This window comes from Perna viridis, chromosome 7, assembly GCF_037379345.1.
Source record: "Perna viridis isolate PV_CMFRI_1.1 ecotype Kerala chromosome 7, ASM3737934v1, whole genome shotgun sequence".
In the NCBI taxonomy this organism is placed as follows: domain Eukaryota; kingdom Metazoa; phylum Mollusca; class Bivalvia; order Mytilida; family Mytilidae; genus Perna; species Perna viridis.
Genome location: NC_142451.1, coordinates 15,113,137 through 15,141,083, shown reverse-complemented (window position 1 = coordinate 15,141,083; position 27,947 = coordinate 15,113,137). Strand labels below are relative to the sequence as shown.

The 27,947-nt window shown below is 30.9% G+C and overlaps 1 protein-coding gene across 2 annotated transcripts in view; it reads right to left on the bottom strand.

Annotated features, from left to right (window-relative positions):
* Window positions 1-365: 365 nt before the first annotated feature.
* The window catches only part of LOC148611493 (uncharacterized), a 48,998-nt gene continuing 21,416 nt past the window's right edge, over window positions 366-27,947 (bottom strand). For both annotated transcript variants that reach the window (XM_088592090.1, XM_088592091.1), the window contains exons 2-3: window positions 19,389-20,033; window positions 366-2,301 (exon numbers count right to left, since the gene is read on the bottom strand). In XM_088592090.1, coding sequence (XP_088448216.1) covers window positions 2,006-2,301; window positions 19,389-19,920 — 828 coding nt within the window. In that variant the 5' untranslated portion in view covers window positions 19,921-20,033 and the 3' untranslated portion in view covers window positions 366-2,005. The remainder of the gene's footprint in view (window positions 2,302-19,388; window positions 20,034-27,947) is intronic.

Genomic DNA, 27,947 nt, shown 5'->3' with positions numbered 1-27,947 from the left:
CAGCAGCAAAATGTGGTGTAGTAATATATATTTATGCAAATCATATACGAATGTACAGTACTGAAATTACGAGTGCAAGAGTCGGTATCAGCGACTTTAAAATAAAAGAACAACACAAGGTAAAGACAGATGACACTTAAAACAGGTCAAGGACATCAAAAGAAATCTCCCATAGAAATATCGAATGGAGAACCAGAAAACAATAACACATAATAAGAAAGTGAAAATTGTACGAGTAACTAGGACCAAAAACTGCGAGAACGCGCGAGATACACGTATAAGGAGATAGAAAATACATTCGTTTCAGGGCATAAATTAATTAAGGTCGCTTTTTTTATTCAAAAACGAAAAAAGAATGAATCCAATTTGTGTCATTTGAATTTTTTTATTCGAAATAGTCATTGGCAGTTATTTTAAGAACAGAAAGAAAAAATAACAGAATCATACACTGACAGTCGATGGACTGACATGAAAACAAAACAAATATTCACAAGAAACATAAATACACAAACTTCTCGTCTTTTGTACAATAGTTCTTGTCACTAGGGTATGCTATCTTGTTTTCCAACAAGGATATTTTTTCAAATAAATAAAATTAACACCATATTTAAGTAGTTAAAATATATCTACTTGTTATTGCACTAACAAAGAGCAAAAATTGGACAGCTAATTCCAAATTTAATTCTGATAGCTGTTCTTTAAAAAATCTTTTATCTCGAATTACATCATGCATGTACATGTATATTTTGATTCATTTGGAATACAGTCAAGAAAATCAAGCATTTTATATTACTTGTCGATACGTAAAAATGTTAGTTTGACATTGTGTAATCTACTTGTCGACATGTCTAGATGTTAGTATGACATTGTGTAATCTATGTCCATTTAAGAATTTCATATTTGTTTGTTTTTCCCAATTCTATATAGTATGAAATAGTTGATGGGCTTTATATATAAGGTTATACATTATGATATAAAAAAAAGGCGAAATATTTCTAATTTCAGTGTTTCGCATTTGCTAATAACTAAATCTGAACAAAATCTGAGTACCGGTATCTTCTCGAAAGAGTACATTGTATCACACACATCCGTACAGCGTCTGAGAGATAATAAAATGAGGTAAAAGAATAAAAAAACGAGAAATTTACAATTAGCAATTCTGTGCAAAAGAACTACATTTGACAGCACTTGGAAACACGACTTTTCAACACAAAAACATATAACAACACCGTTATTCAATAGTTCTATTTTACCCTGATTGGAAACCGAGGCTGTAGCTGACTACACAGATGTACATGCATGTATACAAATGTACATGTATGTATACATTGTACAGAAATAATGTTACTGAAGTACAAAAGCAGACTTTATGAACGGTCCACGTATAATGACAGTCAGAAATAAACAGTTTCAATTCACGACCTCTTCTGTAGAGTTTCCATTGCACCAAAATACTAGAAGAATATCGAGTAAAAGAGTAACAAATTGTTCCGAAGATCATAATATATCTTCTCTTAATCCAAAAATAACAAAACATTTTATGTACGATTAAATAGCTGACAAAGTATCCAAAACATATATTTATAATATATATTTATACTGAAGATAGTCAGATGTGAAGTAGAACAAAAGGTTCGTTGGCTGTGACTTGAAATGGCATGCGATTTTCAATTTAGAGGTATATTTTCAGGTACTAAAATGCGACACCGAGGACAGAAACTGTATCCCTGTTTGTGTGGTACCCGCACAACCTTGGTATTCTCGTATCCTATAAAAAATGGATTTCTAATGACAATAATGATCATGTGGTCATTCATTGCCTTGGTTTGCACGTGCTCTCATGTAACAGTCCCACAATTCCATATCTACGCAGATCTCACATCCGATACGGTACACTACACTAAATACATGTTAGCATAATAACACACCTAAGGTTCTCGTGGGACTGTTGCTGACTGATTTGTATCGCCATGGCGATAAATGGTGACATTGCCATGTAAGTATCCTATAATGCGCTTTTCATTTCATGTTCATGTTGCTGCTGTTGTGCAGCCTTTTCTAATGCATTGCAGAAGTTCATATTTTTCGCAATATGGGAAAGTTTATGTTCTTTTTTCCACTTCATTCTTCGATTTTGAAACCATATTTTAATTTGCCGTTCGGTCAGATTGAGCGCATGCGCAATTTCAATTCTCCGTCGTCTGGTGAGGTACTTGTTGTAGTGAAATTCTTTCTCTAGTTCTAATGTTTGATGTCTTGTGTAGGAGGTTCTTGATCTTTTTGAGTCTGCATCATTGCCATCTGAAAATATACAAAAATGGTTTTTATGGAGTTTGGAGAGATTGAATAAATTATGAATAAATATACAACTTCAATCAGCCGATATAATCGACTATTTACTTCTGATTTAAAAAAGGCAGCTTGAAAAAAAAATATATATGAAAAAACAAGCTGAAACAAGTAAATGCACGTTGCCTTTGTCTTAACATATCTTGTTAACAATGAAAATATTTCTGTAGAAATTGGAATTCATGGACACACATATAATTACCGTAAATAGTCAGGGAATAATGATGTGCGACGATACAACCATAACACATAGAAACTGTGGAAGCCCTGCCAATCTTTAATTCATATTTATGATTTTATGATGTACGAAGTGACAACCTGATATAAACTTCCATTTGTTTGTCTAGAATTTATTACTTTGTGGGGTAACAAGCTTACACCTTTGTTAGATTGTTTGTCAACTCTTAACACTAATATATTCCCCTTTTGATGTATAGGTAGAGACATTGAACCCACATCTATTCATTTATATATAATTTAACTTTAGCACTTTACCTAGTCGGTTACTTCACAATTTATATTTTTTAAACATAAATATTAAGGTTTTTTAAAATTAAGACTTTCTACAACGGGTTCATTTAGTTGTTTTTTTAGCGACGTCCTATTGACTTTTGTCATTAGCTCAAAGCAAACTAATACCATGTGTAGAGTCAGTCGTGCTATTGGATGAGTAAATAAACTAACCAAACCGATTTAACTAAAACAGCAAAACTGGTGGTGACTTCTGGTTATAAAGTGTTGTGAAATAAAACAAGATTACGAAATTCCTAGTCATATATACAATGTAATAAAAAAAATTAAAATTTAATGCACAACTTTTTCCAAATTTAGAGGGAGTACTTGAAGTTGGGTGCGCATCGCTACATCTGCGCTTGACTTTTATAACACAATTATAATTTTAGAACGACGTTTGGAAAGCAAGTACCGGACATGAAACTGGCAGAAATATGTTTACTAAAGAACTTAGCTAGTTACCTTACTATAATTTATTTAAATGCAGAAAAAAATAAAGCTAGATTTTTCTTGTCTAGAAAACGATAAATTAATCTGAATTAGATCAAACTATTCATCTACGAAGGTCATATTTCTTTAACTTCAAAGACTGTTGTAGGTGTAATTTAGATTAATTACGTGACCCGGATATTCAACAAATATAACCGTATATGAATTATTATATATGAATACGTTTTATTCTTTACTTCTAACTGATATTATCTGAACGATATCAATTTCGGCACAATTCGACTAACACGAAACGTAGTAATCTTGATCTTTAATTGAAGCAAGGCTATTTTTAGACTGTCGCGAAAAGTGCTTCTATAATAATTTATAATTAGCAGTTACAAGTTGTAAAATACCAATTAACATGTGTCTAAAGTCAAACGGCCTATTTCCTCATTTTGGGGTAAAATGATTGATCATAAAGGAGAAAACACACAAATATGACAGTTGATAAGAAATGAACATGTCCAGTGAAAACTCAAAACATATTCATATATTTGACACCTTAACGAAACACATTTTTCATAATTAAAATGAATAATTATACACACGGAGCCAAGAAATTTTTGTTAAGGTTCCTCTTTTGTAATAAGATAGTATTGTGAACAATGTTTGAATTACTATAACCGAAACTTTTTTTTCAAACTTGATATATGCAATAATTATTTTGTGTGAGAGCATACTTATTAATGTGTTTAATAGGCATGGAGATACATGCTTCATTACTAAATAAAACACTTTTCTGTAAAATTCTAAAAGTGTTCGATCAAATTATTATTTGTGTGCATTTACTGCACGAAATACTGTCTGAACCTGCATGCTCAGAAATTAACAAAAATAGATTTTTTTCCATATACATACACGTCAAACTAATCCCGTGATACAAAATCCTGAAGAACCAACAAACCTTTCCTGGACCACGAAAAATTGTAACTTACAAATATATAGAGACTCATTCGTTTGTGATTTGAAAAAAAAACAAAAAAAAAAACATATATCATGTTTTAAACAATAAATTGTTTGCACAAAGTGTCCTTAATTTGAAACTAAAAAGCAATGGGTTCTGTCATAAACACTTCTTCTACACCTCAAATCAAGATCAATAGAGACGCGATCTTAAGTAATATTACGAGTAATAATATATTAAAACTGTGCTTCATAGTTTTAATGCTTCATTTATTTGATGGCGATACACCTATCCATCATAGTGTACAAATAACCAATGATACCCAAACGATAAAAGGAACGAGGAGACGAAAGTTACATATTTCATCACGCGCGAATTGTTTTATGTCCGCCTAATTAACATTATGGTCCATTTATGGGGAATTTACTGCCTAGTCTTCTCACCGAAGGGTAATAATTGTCAGTGGAAAGTGTCATCTGATTTAAGGACAACTAAATCATGGGATTTAACTAGAAAGGTGTCTTCTTCACTCCAATAACCAGCTGTATACATATGGAAGCGGTTTTACGTGGTTTAGTTTTGTGGGGAACGTAAAAAAACATGAAACAAAATTATGTGTGAAAACAGTCTAAATTCAATTACTTTTCACCAATAAAATAATAATAATAAAAAAAATCGAAAAGAAAAGAAAGAAAAAAAATCTACAGAAAACAACGGAAATTGAAATCATGATTTACATCTTAGAAGCGCAAAACAAAACAGAAGAACAAGCATGAATATTGACGTGAAAGCACCATATTCTAATATTAATAGAATATACCAAAGATTCAAATAAAAGTTCGACATGCTGAGCAAAGAAACGAGAATATTAGTATTATGAAAGAAACAACATAAAATTTAAATAGGTATTGAAGAAACATGATCGTGATAAAATGACCCTTTGCTGTTCAATTTTAAAATATATGCACTAGTCTACATTATCAACACAAACAAACCATCACAATTCTTCAAAACATTTCTTCAAAACGATGAACTAATGACATAGAGTTTAAGAGAAACAAATGATTAGCAATAATTTACCAGATTACCCACTCAAACCTTCATTCAATGATAAAACACAGACTAACAAACCAGGTACAAGCACCTAAATCATGTAAACTTGTGTATATACAAGATTTGTAGCCTTCTGTGAAACATGTTACATAGAAAGTCTTGATACATGATAGTTCTGTACATATCCGCACGTACGGCAAAATGTATCAAGTTTTTAAAAAAATCATCCTAAAAATAAATGTTGACCGCGAGGTAGACTTTTTATAAGATTAAATCGTCTTTAACCAGAGTGAGACATGTAGAATTACACATTTAGCATGCCAGTTTCTGGATTCAATACAACCAGATATAAGAATCAGTAAATTTACTTGTCTTCTTCAAACTTTGACTTTTTTGTTAATACAACATTCTTCGTGCAGATGGAGACAATGACACACGACAAACTGCACGCGTGTTTTCGCAGACTTAACATTGAAAGAAGAACCAAATCCTTAATATTTATGTGTTCTTTCCTGTCAGTTTTGAAATAAAGAGACCAAAACATTTATCATTCAAAGGGACAATTCTTTTAATTAAATCTTTTGTTTTCTATTGTAAGCAAAATTAATCTGGCACCAAAGGAAAACAAGAATAATTCAAGTTAGTTTGATTTATAGAGTTTTTGTTTATCTTAATTCAACGTTTTTTATTAACAAAATGAAACATTACTTTGCGTAATCCCGATTTATTTGATGACAAGATCTAGAATATTTTAAGAACAAATGAATTACAAAACCGATTTTATTGAAATCTCAAGAGAGACCCCTGATAGATTATATTGAGGTAAGCTTTCTCGTAAGGCCTCATTTCTATCCGAGCCGTCCCGATGCTTATCGAATTTATCTAAAATTCTTGGATTCACCGACTAAATGTTCGTGCAACCGAAACACTTCCTTTGTTCGTCACCTTTAAAATCCTATCGATAAGTGAGATTAAAAACTGGGTTATAATTTGATAACGACTTTCTTTCATGATTAAATCAAATCAGGGCTTACTGGTGATTAGTGTTATAAGGTTAACGTAAAAGTCATTTTGTCTTACTTAATTTTCAAAGTATTTTTAAATATAAAAATACCATTCATATAATTTTTTTCTGCTTTGGAAAAAAGAATGTTTGCGAATGTAATAGTAAAAGAGTCCCAAATTTAACACTTGGTGCACTTGAGTGGCATTTCCCAGTCTCACCCCTACTACACGAATACAAACTATTGAATTGCTCACAAAAAGCTACAAAAACTAACCCCTTATATGTATATACTTTCAAAGCTTACAAAACACAAAAGCTTCAAAATTGATAGATTAGAAGAGAAATAGGCTAATGTTACCATTTAAATTTAGACAAACACAATTTGTGCAAAGCATTACAGTTCCACTCTCAACAAGACATGATATTTCAAAGATTAGGAAATGAGCATATGTTATACTATAGTACATAACGTCATCCATAGAAGCATTGAATTGTTAAAAAGATTAAGATCATATCGGGTTATAAATTCCATATGTTGTTCGGATATTCTAAGGTGAAAATGATTAATTATGATTAATTGCACTTTCCATGGGAGACCTGGACAACTTGAAGAAAAATAAATGTAGATTTTTGAAGTTGGATTATTTTCAAAATCTTGACAAATGCTTTATGCTTGTGAACATTTTAATCAATTGTCTTAAATATCTTGATGCTGTCAGACAGGGCTCTAAGATAAAAGCCCTATTCTAACCAAATAATGCTTGCATTTTAATCGCATTGCAGATTTTGCATAATCTCAGTCAAGATTGGTGACAATAAAGACCTTTTAAAAATTAAATCCTGATTTTGTAGAATTCCCTTTTCATAATTTGTCATAACTAGAAACAGAGATGATATATTACCAATCATACAACTGTCAACCTATCGAGTTATAAAGACTCTTCAATCATTATTAGGAAGCCAACATTGAATGACCATCGTCGTTACAGAATATTTGAGGTGTAAGTCTCAGACACAACGACGATATACCAAAAGGCATATGTACTTTGTTCTTTAATCATTAGAATACTAATTAGCAGAGTGATAGTTTGATATGAACCATTTTGGATATTTACAAGCTACATACATGCTTCTCGAAAACCGAAAATGAATGTGCTTTATTAAATGAGTTTGAATGATATAGTACTAAATGATATGTAACGAAAGTGATAGGAAACACATCTTTTACACTTTTGTCTTTACAAATATCTATGCGTTATGTTTTTGTATAAGTTAATAGTGATAGTGTGTAGCAAGTATCATGAGTATCATATAACTGACATTTCAAATCAAAGAAATTATCAAGAATGCAAAATTTAAAAAAGATGTCTGAAGTTAAAACAAATAGCAGACTTTTTCAATCAGTGTTTTGATGGTCAGAGTCGATAGCCACTATGTGAACCATGACATTCCTGTCCAATTAGAAGAGAAGATTGTTTTTATTCAGGGTGTAAGTGGCCTATGGACAACGAATGTGCAGAAAGTAAGATTGTATAAACTTCCCATTGCAAGAACAGTAACACATATTAAAAGAATACTATAGGAAGGCAATTTACCAGCTGTTGTAATCACAAATTTCGCCAATATACGTTACATTGAGGTTATTTTTGTCGTCATTATATATATATATCCTATATTGAAGGCATAATGAATGTCTAATACTAAGTGAAGGAAACCACGGTACGATTGATTTTTCAAACTTGAAACTTGAGTAACAAAATATAAAAATTTGTTTGTTTGTTTGTTGGGGTTTAACGTCCGGGCAGCAATGTTTCAGCAATATTCAGACAATGAACATGAAATGATGATGAAATGAAAAAGGGATGGGACACAAGGACAATGGGGTCGACAGATTTTGATTGCCACTGGAAATAGGGAGAGGTGGGTAGGGTCGGGCAATTTAGCCTCCTGTGGCGGAGCCCTATGGTTCCTACTCCGGGAGAATACCACAGTAGGGTTCTTTATAACGTGCGAGGAACGTGGCATCTTTCCCAACACGGTGCACCACTATGGTTTGCGGTCAGATTTTCCGTATTATAGCCTGACAATCCCAGCATGTAACACGCCAGGGGTACCCCATTCAACCACCTGGGGCACACATCCCAGTTGCTCTGTGGGCAGAGCGCCCTAGCCCCCGGCTAGGGTTCTGAGCACTATTTAGTCGCCTTTTACTACAAGCTTAGCGCTGCTGCAGGCCTATTCTTTTAACACCCGGACCTACACGGGGCCAAAATATAAAAAAACACCACCAACAAAGTAAACTGGCACAAAAATAACAATAAAAATATTAAAGTAGAAAGTGAACAAAATAGACTCCTAAGTAGAAACTGGAAAACTGACAGTCTCTCAACATTAAGCATACTTATATAATAAACACAATCTATTTCGTACATCGAGATGGATAAGTCATGACACAAGACTCACTGTGAAAAACCCTAACTTCAAATGAAAGTATGCATCAAAATATTGTCATATATTCCAACAAGAAAATCAATAATATGCCTGCAAAAAGCAGAAATTTCATTGATAGACGGACGGACAGTAAAACAAACTATTGGTCTTTATCAATTCTTCAACGTGTGTTAAAAGAAAGAAAAATGGTATAAAACTGATATTACTGCTGCCATAACAACGCACTAAAACTTAATTGGGACATCAATTAAATGGAATAAACTGACAACATAAAATAGCAGTTTTTAATTACAAAAAGATGAAACAATTTTTCATAGTGATGACAACTTATTAATTATGTAAAAACTACACTATTCATTCTGCCCATCTGTTTGTGTTGTGGTGACACTTAAATCTCAAAGGTATTGTTTTGCAATGTAAGTTTACCAATACATTAATTACTGAAAGGTGTAACGGGGCAAACCAAACATTTATTATGTGCTAACAATCATATTTTATATAGATAAATTAGATGCCAAGATGTGTGTCAAATGTTCAGGTGAACCGTTTCTTCTTTTAAAACACCTGTGAACAGACAGAATAACAAATGCAAACAGGCAAGCAAATGTAAGATGTCGGTATGTAATTTGAAAAAAGCAGCTCCCGTCCGCAGTAGCCATATATGGAATACCCCACAAAATACTCATATGGTGATGAAAGAATAATCAAGGGAACCAAGGTTATAGCGGTAATCAAAAGAATGTAACCCAGGGACAAAGACCAGACATCGAAAACAAACTTACACAATAAAGAACATGAAGTAACTAAAATCATACATACAGAGTAACAAAAGCAAATGAGCAACTCGGACTCCACTAAAAACTGGGAGCATTGACCAGGTGCACCGGTAGGGAAAGCGTCCTCTGCTTTTCTAGAAACACCCGCCGAGTTCCTCATAAAACGTCAAGTCTGGGGTAGACGAAAGAGGAAAGGAAAATTATGACACGTTGAATAAATCGGTTTTCATGGCACAGATGAATACAGCATAACGAAAAATAGGAAATGCACATTCGTGCGCATGTTTCATCGTATTCCTGTCAGCTGCATTTAGAATAGCTGTAGATAGCAACCGGGATCGGGCGGAAAGATGATCATTATGTATCTCCTGCTTTTATAATAGGTATAAGCTATGCAAGAAGGATGTCGTTGAAGTTAAGTTTGTCGTCAATTAAAGAACAAAATCCCCCCCCCCCCCCAAAAAAAAAAAAATGCGTTGTTGTAGTTTATAACTGTTAGGACATTTTTAAGAATAAGAAACATATTACAGCATTACATGATATCTTACACATTTATGTTATTTAACATATGAACAGTAAAAATGGAAAAGGTTCAAAAGGTCAACATTAATTATGTTGACCCAAATACAGCCAATACAATCATGTGTACAAAATATTGTTTGACGAAGTCAATGTTTATGGCTGAAGTTATTTTTATCTGAAGTTAAAGCAAAAAGCATATAAGCTTCCAGACGTTACTTACACAGTTGTTTTGAATGATTGCTTTTTGTTAATAAAGTATATTATGATATTAACATTTAACGCACACTCTTTACTCACCAATTTGCTTTACATGTAGCATCGAGCTTTAATCATCAAACTAAGTAAGGTTGGTCTAGGGAGATGGACAAATGCTTAGTTTTCACATGATTATTTAGTCATCGTAATTCTATGATTTGGTAATAACGATGAAGCCTTAAGATCATGACTATGAAAAGGAAATTGTGACAGAAGGAAGATGCACAGGACCTGTTTTTTAACAGAAGTTATGGATTAATGGGAATGACTTTAGTTATATTTCAAAACACTTACAATGCATATTGTAAATGACTTGGAAGATTGTTAGCATACCAAAATGATTTCTGTAATTTGGAAATGTCTTACCAGAAAAGATAAATTGTTTTACTGGCGTCTTCCAATCCAGAAGAAAATCTGAGGCATTGCCTCAGTTCTTCGAGTAGGAGATTTATCTGTGGAAATATTTTGATGGGGAAAATAAATGAAATCAGAGATACAGAAGCAGGAATATTAAGAAACCGTTAAATTAAAAAAATAAACCAAACAAACAAAAAACAAACAAACAAACAAAAAAAAAAAAAAAAAAAAAAAAAAAAAAAAAACGAGGAGCGGACTTAACACGGGTCTTATACCAACTACGCCGATGATTATATGGTCATCGTTCCAGTGAACTTTAACATGGCCGGCAAACAGAGCACAAAATTAATCTTCGTCGGATATCGAAATTTTTGTTGACATCTGATATTGTTTTTATCGTTTGTATAACGCAGATTTGAAAACATTTAAATACTTTTCGTCTCTCCATTGGTCTGTCCATAGTCCCTTGTGGTTTTTCTATCTAGTATTTCGCAGTCATTCATGTTTCAAATATTTTTTACATAATAGACTTTATGTTTAAGCACACAACTTTGATCTATAGAAATCTGCCGAAAAAGTGGAAAAATAAATACCCATAAATCTAAAAATGCCTTCCTAACGAAAATATATGACGTTATAACATACAACTTTTTGATATGTGATTATTAGAATAGTAAAATTTATGTTAATGAGATGAAAATTAGAGATATCCTAAGTATCAGACATTTCATCTTACATTAACCATCACCATAAAGCTTAAAGAAGTTATAAATGTTCTTCAGTTACTGACATCCTGCATACCCTTTGTATCGCGTACAATCTGTTTTATGGGCCTTAACTTAAGATTCACTTTAGTTTCATCAATTAGGAATCCATAAAATTGAAATATAGCTGTAAGATATCTGATAAATGGCCGCCACTTTTGATGATTGATGTCCCAAATGAAGACTGAATAAATTAAGACAAATCATGGAATATACTTACTCTAATTTAGTAAATCTTTAACTCGTTAAAATTTCATTGAAATCACTAGGTATGTGAAGATATTACGTGTCATTGTGTTTATGGTTGAAACTCTACAAGAACTTTCACATAAATTACAACTTTTATTAGAATTAGAACATTTCTATTATTTTCTTTATCTTTTGCTTATGTAATGCATGTTTCAAATCAGCTTTTTTGTTATATAGGATAAGTACTGTTTGTGAAAAAAAGGTTGTTAACTTCATGTACTTATTACAATGTTTTCAGGCTTTTTATGTGTGTCTTTTTTTTGTCTTCATCCTTCATTGTATTTCATTACAAAATTAAAAATGGCACCGGTAAAAAAAATACGAACTTTCCTTTTATTTTAGAAAATTACTGATATTCCTTAATAACCAATATGCTAAGTCAAAGTAATTTATCCTAATACAGTTTTAGTATTGCCTCATTTTAGCTGTGTAATACTAACAAACTGATTTAAGTATTGTCTTAACTGGAGGAGTGGAGAGGTTACATTTACTCTTAGTGTGGTAAAAATAGTTTGTACATATTTGAAACTTAAATAATTTGACATATAAGGGTTGCATATTAATTAAAATTACAACATTTATAATGAACTTTTACAGACTTGTCATCTAATTTAGACATAATAGAACAAATGTTTCCTGTCACATTTTAAGACAAGCTTTGCATTTATTTTACATTTATTATAAGATTGTTAAACCCAGTACATATTGTACTTATAAATCAGTTTTATTATTAAAACCGTAGCATTGTTAGATAAACAAACAACAATGTTCCAAGAGAATCTACACCCGTCCTTTGATCGGTGCCCTGTACTTTTGGAAGAACTATCCATTGCCAATGTGAATGAAGTCATAATTGAATGGCAAGTAAGAAACAAATCGATTAATTAGAACCTTTTCGTCAGAAAATATTGGTTTTGCCCGACTTTTTCCGCTTGTCAATTCCTCTACCATGGCGCGATAACTGATTTTCAACACACCAGTTTGAAGGATTGTTCGCACATATACATTGATTGTATTCGGTGAATTGACCTTTGCAGAACCTGCACTTGGTAAAAATGGTAAAAACGAGTAAGAGAATTCCCTGAAAGATGTTATAAATTTACAAGAAGGAGCAGATAACTCGGCAAACTATATAATAGCCTTTCGAATATCTCTATCATTTCTACACTTTGCAAGGATGAAACTTTTAGGAATTTTGTTGTGTGAAAGAATATTGTAGAATGTGTTATGAGTTTTTGCAAAGACATGTTCTTATATGGCAATAAAAAAAACACTGTTTCAAAATTATTGAAAGAAGAATATATTTCATAAAGTGGGTTTTTATCATTTTATTTCAATAATACACAAACTTGTATTTTGATCGCGTTTCGCCACATAAGAGTTGCCAGAAACTAACTTCAGAAAATTGTTGTGATGAGCTGTACTAATAATTAAAGTAATATGCAGTGATTGCAGACAAAATTGCTGTTGTGTCATTCGTGTAGTTAGGTGTCATTTCAGTAATGTATGTATCTATTATTGACGTTCATTACGTCAAAGAAAAAACTATGGACGGATAAAGATTCTATGTACTCTTGTTAACTCATATTTTTTTCATTGCAGTTATAGGGATAAACCCTCTGGTATAAAAATCGAGCCATTTATATGAATGATACAAAATCAAGTACATCAGCCAGTGGAGGTACATAAAACCGATTGTTCGATATTTTTTTCAATAGGTACGAAAAATCATCAGGCATTAAAGCATATTTCGTTTTATGTCAAAAGACTAAAGATAAATTATAAGTTTGGAAAATCGTCAGGTATGTGTACTTTGAGTAATACGTCACAAATACTGTTATGCTGTTTAAACGATATTTGATGACGCGCCAAAGATGTCCTGCCAATAAAAAGTACAAACTTCAACAATTTTATCAAAAGAATAACTGAAACGTGTTTGATTCCCTTCTAGAGGTCACGACCTAGTCTTTTTGATACATAATACCTTATACCTGAATTTATGATCAATATTTTTCAATCATTAGTTTAGCCATTTGCGTTTAGTTATTCTGTCATCGTAGTAAGATATTATTATTCAATTTGAAATGAACAAGAAATAAACCAAACAGAAGAATGTTCAGTAAGATGTCTGTTAAAATAGAACTCCATCATACGCGTCAATATTTTAATCGAGTGAGAAAAATAAACAGATCATTTTAACATATGTATATATTAAACTAAGAACACCAAACTAATTATGCAGAACATCAAATTTTTGAATATATTTCGTGGGCGCTATTGCACTTTAAAAAGATTTCTTTCATAAGTGTGTCGGACAGACATGTTAAAATTGAAACAGTAATTCAATATTCCCAAATGTTAAAACAAACTTAGGCCACAACTGGTTTAAAGTAAACGTGCAATAAGTAATAATAATAATAAAAAAACAAACACAAGCAAATCTGAATGGTTCACGTTGCTAGTACACTTTATACACTTCTTCAAATTACTCAAGTCTTCAAACATTTTCAGTGTATCGTACTATTTCTTTCTTTGTGTCTAATTTTCCTTTACTTGTAGTTGAACGAATACATTTAATTACAGCACCGTTATATTTTATTAACAATTCTAATACAGTTTTTTAAGAACAATCATAAGTGTAAATATATATAATTTGAATGTTGTATTAATTTTAAGATATAAATGTTCTTTATAAGGCCGCTTAAAAGAACTATACCCATGTCTATCATTGTAATATTTTCAGGATCCGATCAGTTTGATTAAGACAAGACAAGACATGTTGTTTGCACTCTATATGCACTGTTATTTATTATTTTTCTTTCCTTACTGTTTATTTATCTCCTATTTTAATGACTCTGTTCCATATTCATTTAACATTCTACATTATTTTGATTATTTTGTAAACTGAGTTTTCTCTCAATTATAAAGAAAATTTTAATAACATTATAAAAATTCCCCCAAATTTTGTTAAATACAAACATTGCACATTTATCTTTTACTTTACAGAACTGTAATCCAACTGTATGCAAAGTGGTAAGTAACATAAATGTATTATATGCTTTAACAAATTCGACACATTTATAGACGGTTTTATCAAGACCCTTATAAAACAAATAAGTGGTCAAGTGAAATTAATTTCAATTGTTCAAAAATCAGAAAGTTTTTTTTTTTCAGGCATAATGAATTAAACCATGGCGTTATATTTTGTTCAAACAGCAAACTTCGTAAAAATCTAACAAAACGATTACCTCCGTGGTAAACAATATATTACAACTAATTTAGTTTCTCTCAGGGTATGAAAGAATAATTTGATACCAGTTCTTATTATTCCTTCTTCTAATTCAACATTTGTTGATTAATATTGACGTATAAAGTTTAAATAAAAAAAAAGAAAAAAAAGTGTTAAAAATTAGATATAAAACTGGTAAAAGATCAAGTCCATTTGAGATATTATTGTATTAAAAAAAGTTAAAAAAAATAATAAATCGGATAAAAACAGTTCAGGAATCTTCCTTAATTAAACAGATACTTTTTTTTGAATTTATTTCTAACTTCAATATGAATAATTTAATGAAACAACGTTAGACAGGGTGTTACGTATCCGTACGAATGATTCAATAATACTTATTAAGATTGAATGCATTCCAGCTAAATGCGTACAAAATATAACGAATAAATAATAATAGTCAATAAATATAAACGGATAATTGTTTTCCAATAATTGTTTTACAATTTAAATCATTTCATCTTTTCTAAATGTTACACATTACCACTTCAAACAAATATAAATACTAAGAGTTTGAACGATATTCTCTTTGATAATGTAATGGTAAGTTAGATTAATTTTAACGCGTTTTAACTTGAAAAAAAGACAATAAGTGAATAAAATCATCCAAATAACCAAATCAATTTGCCTTCTAATAGCAGAAAACTTCTCACGAAGTTTTCACAATACCCAAATTATATATCTATCATGGTCTTTCAGTGAAATGTCCGATTTCTTTTTGACTTTTGTTTAGCTTTCTTTTGATTTATGGAGTTTTTTTTTCCTGGATAAGATAAAAAGGATAAAGAACACGTGACGGTTTGTTTTTATCTTTTAAGTGTAGGAGAATGGTACTGCTATCAATAAATATAAACTTTTAAAAACATTATCTACTGTCTTTTTTTATACTGTTTTGTAATCCAAATAATTTTCAAAATGAAAAAAAAAATGAACTAATTAACACAGAATTATCATAGTTTATTTCTGAAGAATTTTCACCATAACATTGAAATAAAATTTTCATTCGAATTATAAACCGTTGTTATTCAAAAAATGCTTTAAAAAAGTGTTGAATTTAGAAATAAAGAAGAGAAAACTCCTTAGATATATCAAAAATGATTTGTGGTATTTTACTATGTATGTATAGTTGAAGACAATTACAAAAGAAAATCCTTTTATTTTTATATGAATAATTAATAGCTAGCCTCTTTAGAATTGCATGCATATCAAATGATAAAAGAGAATGGATCCCTAAATTATGTTCAATAAAAATGGAAATCTTCAATCACATTTCTAAGATGATAATGGTCTTGTTTTAAGATTTTTTAGGCTAACTGACAGAAATATAAATTATGGCTATTGATTTTTGTGGCATTGTTTTAGAAGATCCGTTATCTAGTTACATTTCTCTCCATGAGTCGGCAGTAAAAATCAATTGAAGCTTTAACTCAGACACATAAAACTCATGCTGGAGTAATTACACGTCTGTAATGCTTCTCACTACTTGGGCCAATTGACCGAAGTACATTTGTATCTAGCTGACCATCAGCAATATGACTAGGCAAACTGTTTCCCTTATTTAACCAAACAACAATACCACAATATGTTCGACGTATCATTAAGCAATCAGCAATATTTTAGATATGAAATTATTTTTTGTTTGACTTGTTTGTGTACTGATCAATACGACATTAGCCTAGTATTGTACCACTATTTTTTATCTTCTGGCGTATGACGAATTAATACCCATTAGCAAAATTATTGCTATTTATAACTTCTTTTAACATGGAAGATTTTCTGAGTTGTTAATGTCAACATGTGATAAGCATGTTATGAATTGTGAACAAGATATTCTAGGAAACATTATCAATATTAAAAAAACTGAAATAATATACTGTTGTGACAGATACCTTAGTACACTTTCCTCACTTTTTATAAACAAAGTTAGCAATATCCCTATGTCATCCATGAATCTATTTAAGATTGGGTCGACAGCACTCCATTGAATGAAAGAGTATTTCAATTGCAAATAAAAAATAAATAAATAAAAAATGAAATTTGAATCATATAAATATTTCCGTAGCTTTCCTTATTGACTTTACTGTACCCCTAAAATATGCCATTGTGGTTAGCATGCAATGACACTATATTATCAAAGTTTTGTATCATTGTTTTGACATATTAAATAACAGTTTAAAGTATTTGAAAGAACAAACAATTGTGTTCAATACACTGTAGATAAGACAAATTTATTAAGATATATTGTTTTCGTGTCAGATGAGTAAATTTTGGTCAAAACCACGTTTGAAGTTTATTTAAATATTTGCTGACATTCACGTTTCTATTTGCAATATTTACAAAAATTATTGTAAAATAATAAGAGATTTAATTAATGCTACTGAAATCGTCAAAAATTAGAAGCTTGTTTTTTTTTTTATTTAGATAAAAATCCACAATACAACATGCATTTATAATGTATTCATTTAATTTAAGGGAAATGATTGTACAAGTTTAAAGTACAATATATGCAAATCCAGCACATTCAAGTGGAAATGATATTTGATACAAAACACAGTTTTATGTGCAATGCACACAAACTTCACATGAGACAAAAAAAGTCAATCAAATACAAGCGGGCATGGCTGATTAAAACATCAAAGCACTAAGTATTCAAGCATTAAATTCTCTTTGAGATATGTTTTTCCGAAGTGATCAGGCTACCGTTGTAATAGACTTTTTCTGACTTCATTGCCTAGAGAGTTCGTTATACGGGACATAAATCATTTTTGACAAGTAGCTCGTATTATAATATTTAGGAACAACGATTACAAAAGCATTACGATGTGCACAGCAAGAAACTCTACAATAAATGAGAAGTTGAGCATAGACTGGAAAATTCCGTCGTTCGACACCTTTTTAAAAGCATTAAATTATCCGAAAATCATGTGGAGAAAGTTGTTTAGATTTTACAAAGTTTGAACAGGCCTGTTGATTCTTCGCAAAAAAATTAACTTAAATGTTAATGCATAAAAGTCAATGTGATACTATAAAATATAACGTACGAAGTACCATAACGATTTCCATTCTTTGTAAAAGATATTATGAAGTTAAAAATGAGGTAAAAACATACACTTCATATTCCTATCATAATTAAATTCAGTAACATAACGTTATAAAAAAACGTTTGCATCTACAAAATGTTTATAAAAATAAACATCAATGTAAATTTCTCATATGACATCCATCATTGGACTTGATGTCTTCAAGTATAGTATAAAGCTAAATATTCAATTATGACCATTCCAATTGACATGGCGGAACGGATTTACTGCCGTTGATCACATAAAGATACCGGTAAAACTGTACTTTTCAACATTCTTTAAGGTAAACATAATACCTATTTATACCAAATTTAGCTCGTAAATTTTATTTAATGAGCTTGAATTATTATATTAACGAATGATGGTGTACCCGTTATCATACTTTTAAACTTTAACTGCTACGGCACAAATAAAACAAGACGTAAATAATACTTATTGTGAAAATAAATTTACCTTTATGTGTTAATATCATGTATGAGTGATACAATTCCATTTCAAATATGAAGTATATTAGGTCTTTAGATTTATTATATTGCATTACAAAGTCTAGTTAACGTAAAGATATTCCAATTTGTGACATTCACGAGTATTTTGTTAACAATTGCGTGTATCGTCCGCCATTAAACGTATACATCACAACCACTAACCACAAAAAACAACATTTCTAGTTGTTAGTAAGGGACAATATAATTTTAATATGGCCAGAAATATACAAAAAGGACGATCAACAGAGAATTTAAAAAGGTACATCTTAGTTCAAAATACGAGTAAAGGGTTTGTCAGATTTTCATCTACTCGTTTACATAATATTAAATTAAAATAAGTCGTCAGATTATTCAAATATGGCGAAAATATAAACATGTAATTTAACATGTAACTCTTTGATTGTTCACAAACAAAACGGAGGTATACAGCCGACATTTAAAAAAATTATATGGATTTAATTAATACTAAATAAAAAGTAAAATATTTTATTATATTGCTGCATACTTGAATTTTTTGATATTTTTTTTATAATAAAGCACGCTAACATATTTTTATTATAAGAAAATTATTTGGAGGTAACATTTCTACATATAAAAAACAAATCTTAGTCCATGTTAAATCACATGTAAATAAAACAAAAGAATACGGTAAACAACAATACATTTTAGGAGGGCATAAACCAAAAAAGGATAAGGAAAAAAATAAGTATCAATCACATTTTAAGCAAACCAAAACAACAAAACTAATGAAAAATATAGAAACCAGATGATTGTTCAAACAAAAATGTAAACAACATATAAACGATGCATAAAAAATAACAAATTCAGGAAGGGTTAATGGCTTACCTTGTGAATATTGCATTCGTCGCATCCATGGATATATCTGTGGAGTGCCTCCGTAACTCTGATCTGATGGTCGGGGGGAGTGGGGTGTTTGAGGCTGAGGGAGAGGAGACACCGGAGGCGGTTGTTGTGACGGTGGGGATCTATTCCTATCCACATTGGTCAGCTGACCATTTGGGTAATAGTTATTGTTATTTGATGATGTCCTAATGTTGCAATTACGATCACTTGCCGAATGCATGTGATGCACGCTCGGTACATTTGGAGTCCCGCCATGTAGGTTATGAGGTGAAGAACAAGGGCTAGAATGCGGCATATGACTCAATCTCTGAGTGGCATAATAATCACCATTGTGATCATCTAATCGTTCATCTTTAGCAGAAAATGGGTATCTCGACCCATGGAATCCTGGGTATATCCCTCCGGAATGTTGAAATGTTCCATTTCTGTGAAAATTTCCCTCAGCACAACTATCCAAACCAAGCGTCTGTCCCCCGTAACACGTAGACAACGAATTCACAAAGTAGGAACTCATTTGGTTTACTTTCTGATCGTAAAACTGTCTAATGCGGTCAGGGTCGGCCGAGGATGAGTGATGTCAATTTCTTCGTTTATGGGATGCCTCTTTGACTTTAACTGCAGTCGCCACTGAAATGAAGCCATTTTGATCACGTGAGTCAAATAACCAATAGTAAATCAATTTTAAATGCAGGTTTATGAATTCGTTTGTCAACATAAAGAAATAAATTTAAATAGAGAACCCCTCACTTGTTTCATCAACTCTTATAAAAATTACAATGTAATTTATGACTTACCTGACCTATCACAGTAAAACTATTTCCCTCATTTATATGGTTTGTACATCCCGACATTATTCAACAAGTATATACAGACACTCTCGTACGCGTAAATAAAAACTAGATATGTCGATCTGTAAACCCACGTGGGCATAAACTTACACTCTGTACGGGTCACTAGTTACAAAATATTACCCAATGAGAATAAACCTCATACCTTGCTTAACAGAGGCGAGTGTAAAATTTACAAGGATGAAATTTTACTGAAAATATATGTAATTTTTAGACAACCGATAATGTTCTTTTTAACAAATTTGCATTCTAGAAAAACATCTAGAATTAACATTAACCCACTTAAGTCTTCGAATATTACTCGTGTAGATGCTCTCTCAAACAAATGATAAATAGACATTGCTAGAATTTGATAAAAGAGCTCTTTTCACAACGACGGAACAAAGTGGTTATATTCACCGTTAATGCGATTTTGACGACCATATTATAATATTTCGATGTTCTCCAGATATATCTATTCATACCTTTTCATAATTTACACTGAAATATCTTAAACAGACAATAATCTTTTCTGAAGCAGTTTTTTGTTTCGGTCAGTTGCTTCTAAAACGAGGGAACATAAATCATCTCCTAAGTGGAGAGAGTGTATGTACAAAGTTTAAAAGAAGCCTTCGGTAGCCGTGATTTACGATAGGCAAATGCATCCTATCCTCTATATATCTCAGTTTCAATAGTTAAAAGGGAGTTTTTTGTCACATTATACGAAGGTGTGGAAAATAACATTGACAAAATTTATGTTTTGTGTCCATTGTCATTTAAAATAAGAGATAGCGGTCACACTTCAAAGTCGGCTAAAATTTCTAGTACTAGCTTTTGTGATACTTATTAATTTCATGATTAAAAATTGGCAAAATTTATAAATTTTGAAATTGCTTTTAGTTTGTTTTTCATTTTTCAATTATGAACGGTACAAATTCTGAATTACTAATAATAAAAAGCATAATAATTTAGAGTGATAAATTTATATTTTTCAATTATTCAGTTGTCTTTTAACAATAGAAGTAAATTTATCAATATCAGTTTTTACAAATATATAAAATTCAATAAAACGCAAAAATACGTAAAAGATCGATTTCAAGAAAAACAATTTCGTATTCATAATATTTTGATCTTTTCGAATAACAAATTTAAGTCATTTAATAAATATTATTTTTTTTTATTTATGACACATTGTTTGTTTTTTGGCTTTTATATTTTATAAAATGATACTCAAAATCGTACGAGCAATGAACATTCGTTGTTCTCTGAGGTGGAAACATTTACTCGCGCAAACGGTTTTCAATGGCTTGCGCATTTGAAAGGGTCTTAGAATAAACATTACGATGTTTTAAGAGCCATTTAACTTTCATCATTTTCCAATCTATGTTAATATACAAAGTTCTTTTAAATTCCTTCTTCTCTACTAATTCGACTTAAAAGTTGGAAATAATTGGCCATTTTGATATCCACGACATGATCATAAGCAACCTTTCTCACCTCTTTTATACCTTTTCTCTTGTAAGTCCTACTTTCATGTTCACCATAGTTGTTTACTTATTCATACCAAGTACACAAAACACGCTTCAAAAGCAACAGTTTTCAACCATGAGCTTTAACACTCTGAATGTGAAAATAATGGTACTACTAAATTAATAACATTTAATAAAATTTGATACTTTTAATAGCAGTATATAAACTTACATGACATTCGCGTAAATAAATTACTTCAATATTTGGTTTGATAAAAAAAATCTTAAAAAAATATTGATAGGAAAATAACTTAAGCTTATATTCTCTAGTACACAATGAAATGTCACCCGAAGGTTACATAAATGAAAACGCATTAGTAATGCAAGTTGTTCAGGAAACACTTTGCTAATCTATTTGAAACTGTTTTGATGGATTTGCTCGTCATTACAATGGTATTGTTCTGTTTTTACTGTTCTAATACGCAAGTCAATTGGCCTAAAGGACAATTATTGTAGTCTCATCTGTACTTCCTCTTATTTTGGTTTAACTATTTTTATGCATAGCCTTCTAAATCTTATTTCCTCTACAAATAACGTATATTTAGTTTAATGTTTTGCCTTTATCATAATAATATCATGCTTGTTTGAGATGTTTTTTAATTTCCAAAATACTGTTTAATATAAGACAACACTTTTAAATTTTAAATGAGAAGGACAAAACCTCTTTTATTTATTTACACTTAACACCATATATTGCAATACCAATAGAAAAGTATCAAATGTGTACACTCATAAGATAACGACCTTAAGGAGGTAGACCTAGGGTAAAGGATATAACTCTTGAAATCAGTGTAAAGTTTGTATCATATTCAATTTCACCAAGGCCTCTCAAGCTTTTGTTTGAAGCAGAATAAAATTAATCCAAATTAATTAGATGCTTACATAAGATGGATGTAAAATGCTGCATACAAAGGTTCCAATGATTTTTATGTGTCGTGTCACTTACCCTAAGTCTATCTCCTTAAGTGGTCTTGGTGGTTTTTGGACTGTTATTTTTTTCATATAATAAATGGGCTATCGAAAAAGTTATAACTTTGCAGATTATGACATTGCTTATACTGAAGTAAAAAACAGGTTGTCTCCTATCTCCCAAAAGACGCAAACGTTGACATTACACTGAATGTTTTCACCCTCCTTTGAATATATATATCAGCCACCGCCTTCTCGTAAGATTTTGTAATATAACGTTTGTAAGATAAAAAAAAACAATTACTTAATATCACCAAGAAAAAAAATTTGTATCCTTACCCCAACCCTACTTTAAGATAAAAAAAAATCCGTGGCAATTTTTTTCTCGTACGTGCTTATCCCATGAATATCGTTTGATTGTTTGAAGCAGTTGTTTTTTATGTTTTTTCTTCAAATTTTGTATATAGGGCAATAAGAGTCAGACTATACGGTATTGAACACCAGACCATACAGCCCGTTGTATCATCACAATCCTGCCTGTTGTAACATCACAATGTTGTCTAAAAGACGTTTATTTTGCCACCATATGGAAACAATAGCCTTAGATAATGTAAAGACAAAATTATCCTTTAATCAGTACCAAATAAGATGTTACTTCTAAATACTTTATAAGTAACATATTTCCAAACCCTGCCTACTAGGCTGGAAGAAACACATAAAATACGAAATTGTTTAACCGTTTAATGGCATCCAACCTCCCCAAAGTCATAGTTCCCTAGCAGATTAAACAGATCATGGCTCATTATTTGTCTGTCATATTCCCAGATCAAAAGTGTGACATAACATTAACAATTCTTGTATTTATGATAGCAAATCATGTATAATCAAACAAAAAGTGTGCTATCCTGTATATTTTATTTATAAATATTAGAAATCCTATACCTTTGGGGTATGGTTATTAATTGTTATGTTGAATATGTCGTACAAACCCAATTCATCAGAATCCAATGTGATTTTGACATATATCACAACAGAAACATATTGTATTGCCAAGGTAATAGTTAAGTAAATTATTTATAATTTGTGTAAACACCGTTTAAGGTCTTGAAGTCTTTAAAAATTGGACATATATTAAACAATCAAGTTCTTACACTTATAAAATATATATTAAATCCATTCCATTACAATAAGGCGTTTCATTTTTGAGAAGACTAAACAAAGCAAACAAACGCAAGCTTCATACAGATGGAAAATAAATGTAGCAACCGAATCGTTCAAGTAACGCAAACATACCCACAAACTGCATATATATAAACCCTTTCTCTAGTAGCAAAGAATCTTCGTTTGTTTGGAAATGATCAATTATTCAGATCAAATGAAACAAATACTACTACGGTATTTGTTATATGGAAGTGAAGCAAACATATTCATTATCAAGTTTCTTTTGTTTGCCATCTTCGAAAGTAGTTGCGCACATACATTGCTTTAATGTCAAGACAAAGTATCATGCGTTTAAGTTGGCTTGTAACGTTTATATAAAGAAACGGAAGCAACATGTTTGTATTCTAATAGAAACTTACGGACGAGATTTAGTCCAATTATAGATTGGCTTGCATGTATGTACGAATATTGCAGTCAATTTACATTGTTCTGTAACCTTACATATTGCTTTGATTTCAGATTGTTCTGTTCCAACTTTAGAAAGTATTTTGACATCAAAAGCGGAGCATGCAAAGGAATCTATTTTTCTCTTGAACCTTATTTAACTTTGGTCCTCCATAATTAAAAAAACTGTCTTCCTGGGAACACGATGATGTCATAATAAACGCAGTCAATTTGTGCATGTTCTTCTGCTTTGAGTTCACTTGTCATTGATCGTTATGAATGCTGTTTATTTCATTTTGCTTTGCAAATTAAGAATGAAAAAACATGAACTGAGTTGTTCGAATAATAAAAAAAATACTAATCATATATATTATTAATTTCGATAAGTGTACACGTGTTTCAAGGAATAACCTCTCGTCAGCAGCATTAGAACCATACTATAGGAAGATCTAATTCAAAAAATGAATTGTATACAAGAGGTACTCTATACAAATACTATAGAAATAGGAAGCCAAATCCATCACCAAAACATCTATCGTGTGCAATACAAGGAATGAAGCCTCAATGTTTAAAGTATTTTCAGTTTTGATAAATATGATATACAAAATCTGATATAATTCGGTGTAAGAAAATTCTGACTACTTAGGTCCACCAGCAAAGGCATCGAACCAGTGGCTATAAATTACAAAATACACCAATTATATATATTGTAAAGTTCGATATGCTATACACGACACGAATGACAAAGTATTCCTACGACTGAGAAGCAGGTATATGGTAGTCAATATAAGCCAAAATACATTGTAGTTTTAATTCCCCTAATGTGGAAATGCGGCAAGGGAAATACTTACTCAAAAGTAAATCTGTATAGTTTTCCTGTCAATTAAGAGTTTTAAAAGAAAGATAGTTAGAGTAACACTACTTAAACATTACAAAGTCAAAGAAGTTTGTTCATTAAAAATCAACCCCAAAATAAAAAAAGAACAGAATGCAAAATGTGTGCCTTCATTGGAATCGAAACATGCGGGTGTTGCACTAAACTGAAGACGAACGAAACAAATAAATATGCCTAATATGCAGCAAAATTATAGAAAACTGCATCAGACACTTATATAGAAACCAAAATTCTGTCATAATTATGATGATAAAGCCTATACCCCAACATTCAGTCTGCATCCTTACATTAATATATGCAAAAAGGACCTATCAGAATTTAACAAAATGATAGGCCTGATGCTGAATTTAGTGAATCTAAATCTTTGGACAAATAGACTCTGGTTCACTGACAAACACAGGAACAAACCTAATATAGAAATCCGAAATATTTAAGACCTTTTTTTACCAAAAGACAGACAAAAAAATAAATTTAATAATACAAACATGACAGCAGTTTGTTAATTATCAGAAATTTGAATTGTTTTTAATAGTAAATATTGTAGTCATCAACTTTGTTCTACATTGCCAGCGGCAAATTATACTGTTGATTTTTGTCATCAATATTTAAAACTTATGTTTGAACAAATAATAATGTGTCATAATGAAACCTATATTTTATTATGTTACATTCACGTATGGGTATTAATAATAAGCCGACCTGTTTCCAATCTATATTCGACGTTGTTCTCATTTTGTGTTTTATATTGTCGGGTTTAATTGAAATGTATATATAGTAACATGAAAGTTTTTTTTCAATTCTAGTTTATTCATACCATAATTTATTTTTCTTCTAAATTAATCAACTCATGCAAAAAAACCCAAACAAACTTCTAGTTTACACATGCCATATTTTATTTTTTTTTTAAATTAATCAACTCATGCAAAAAACCAAAACAAGCGAAAACGTCATGGTTCGTCTTTGATGTATATAGATACATTACATATTTACTTCGGGATCCACCGGACAGCACAAACAAGATACGTTAAACGATCATACATTAGGGACAGCTACATGCTTCCCGAATGTCATCGACAAAGCGAGACATGTCTTTATACTGTTGACATAAACATTTAAATATAAAATATTTTTCACAAACAAATCACGATAAATAATATTCAGCTGTAGCTTACAAGATGAACTTATGAGTAATTTAGACGAATTGCTCACAAAACACTGGCCATATTACTGTGTAAACAATAAGCGTGCATTGAATGTGAAGAAAACGCGAGGAAAACTAGATTAAAACAGATATAACCACATTAACAGATTAGGATATGAAGAGTTTCCATCATTTCAATTTTCAAATAGATTAAATATTCTGCTAACATCTATTTAGTTTCAAACACTAATAAAACGTGAGACATCGACTTTGACTTTTACTTATCAGATAAAAATCGTGCGTTTTAAAAATAAACATCCGAGTATTTGCTTCTGCAAATCAACCGCCAGGGGCAAAATGATTTATGCAATTATTAAGAAGAGTTCTGACGTCATAATTATTGCATGCAGCATGTTGCTATATTTGTACTACGCTTATTGACCCGATATCTATAAATGGCAAGTGAGAAATGGACAAGATGTTGCTTATTTTTATTTTTTTAAAAATACATCCATTCATATATCTTTTTTACTCCTCGTTTTTAATCACCACAATGACAGTCAGCTTTTGCCTTCATTGTATGATATTTTGAGACGTCTCGTGAACATACTGCTCACATCACATATCCTACAGAAAGAAAGCCTTTCATGATATAAAATCGAAGATTTATTTACCCAACCTTATCCACAGAGCATTTGTTGTGTTATATCAAATTAACTAATGTTATAACCTTCTCCGTAATATAAACCTTGATGAGTATTTTCTCTACTTTCAAAATTCGATTTAAGTGCTTTAGTTTAAATTGTCAGATTCAAAATTATAATAAAATATAAGTTTCTAACATCAGTTTCTTACGTATTTACACAATATTCTATTTTTTTTTAATAAATGATACAAACAAAGAACAACTCTATGTGTACAGATTTCCAAACATGAAATACATGTATTTAAGGGTAAAAGAACAAATTTTTACAATTTCATCCTCCATATAAACAACAGTTATATTATGTATCATTTTACAACTCTGCCAGTAGGAAGCAACAAATCTGATAAACTAGCAATTTGCCGCCCTATAAATAAGTCGCCTTGAACAATAGAAATAGCCCATAATGATAAAGATTAAATGTTTGAAACCCTAGTTCAACGAAGCATCAAGTAAATAGAAATATTAGAGGTGTCGGAAGAACCATTTTAACACAAATTTATAGTCTCTAAATCTTTCTTGGCATATTCAAAATCTGATCTCAATTATAGCTTTACAGTTAAGCAGAGAAATGCAAGAGCTTTTTCAATATTTTTGTGTTTGTGTAGAAGTAGTTCTCTGGAGATGAACTATAAAAATCGTAGTTTTGAATTTTAGGTGTGATCGGAAGTAATAGAAAACAGACAAAGCGATTTTCTCTGGAGTCAGAATTTTGAGAGTCTGGATAATTTATGTGTCTTTAAAACAACATTTTCTGATAGAAGTTTTATACGGTTCATTTACTAATAGGAGACAGAAATTTGTACAATGACCAATATGAGACGGTTGTTATGGGATGAAATTGAAAATTTATTATTTATAAAGGATCAAAAAGCTTAGCAAAGGCGATGCTGAAATGGAGTAGTAAATAATTTATGGTTTTACATGAGAAA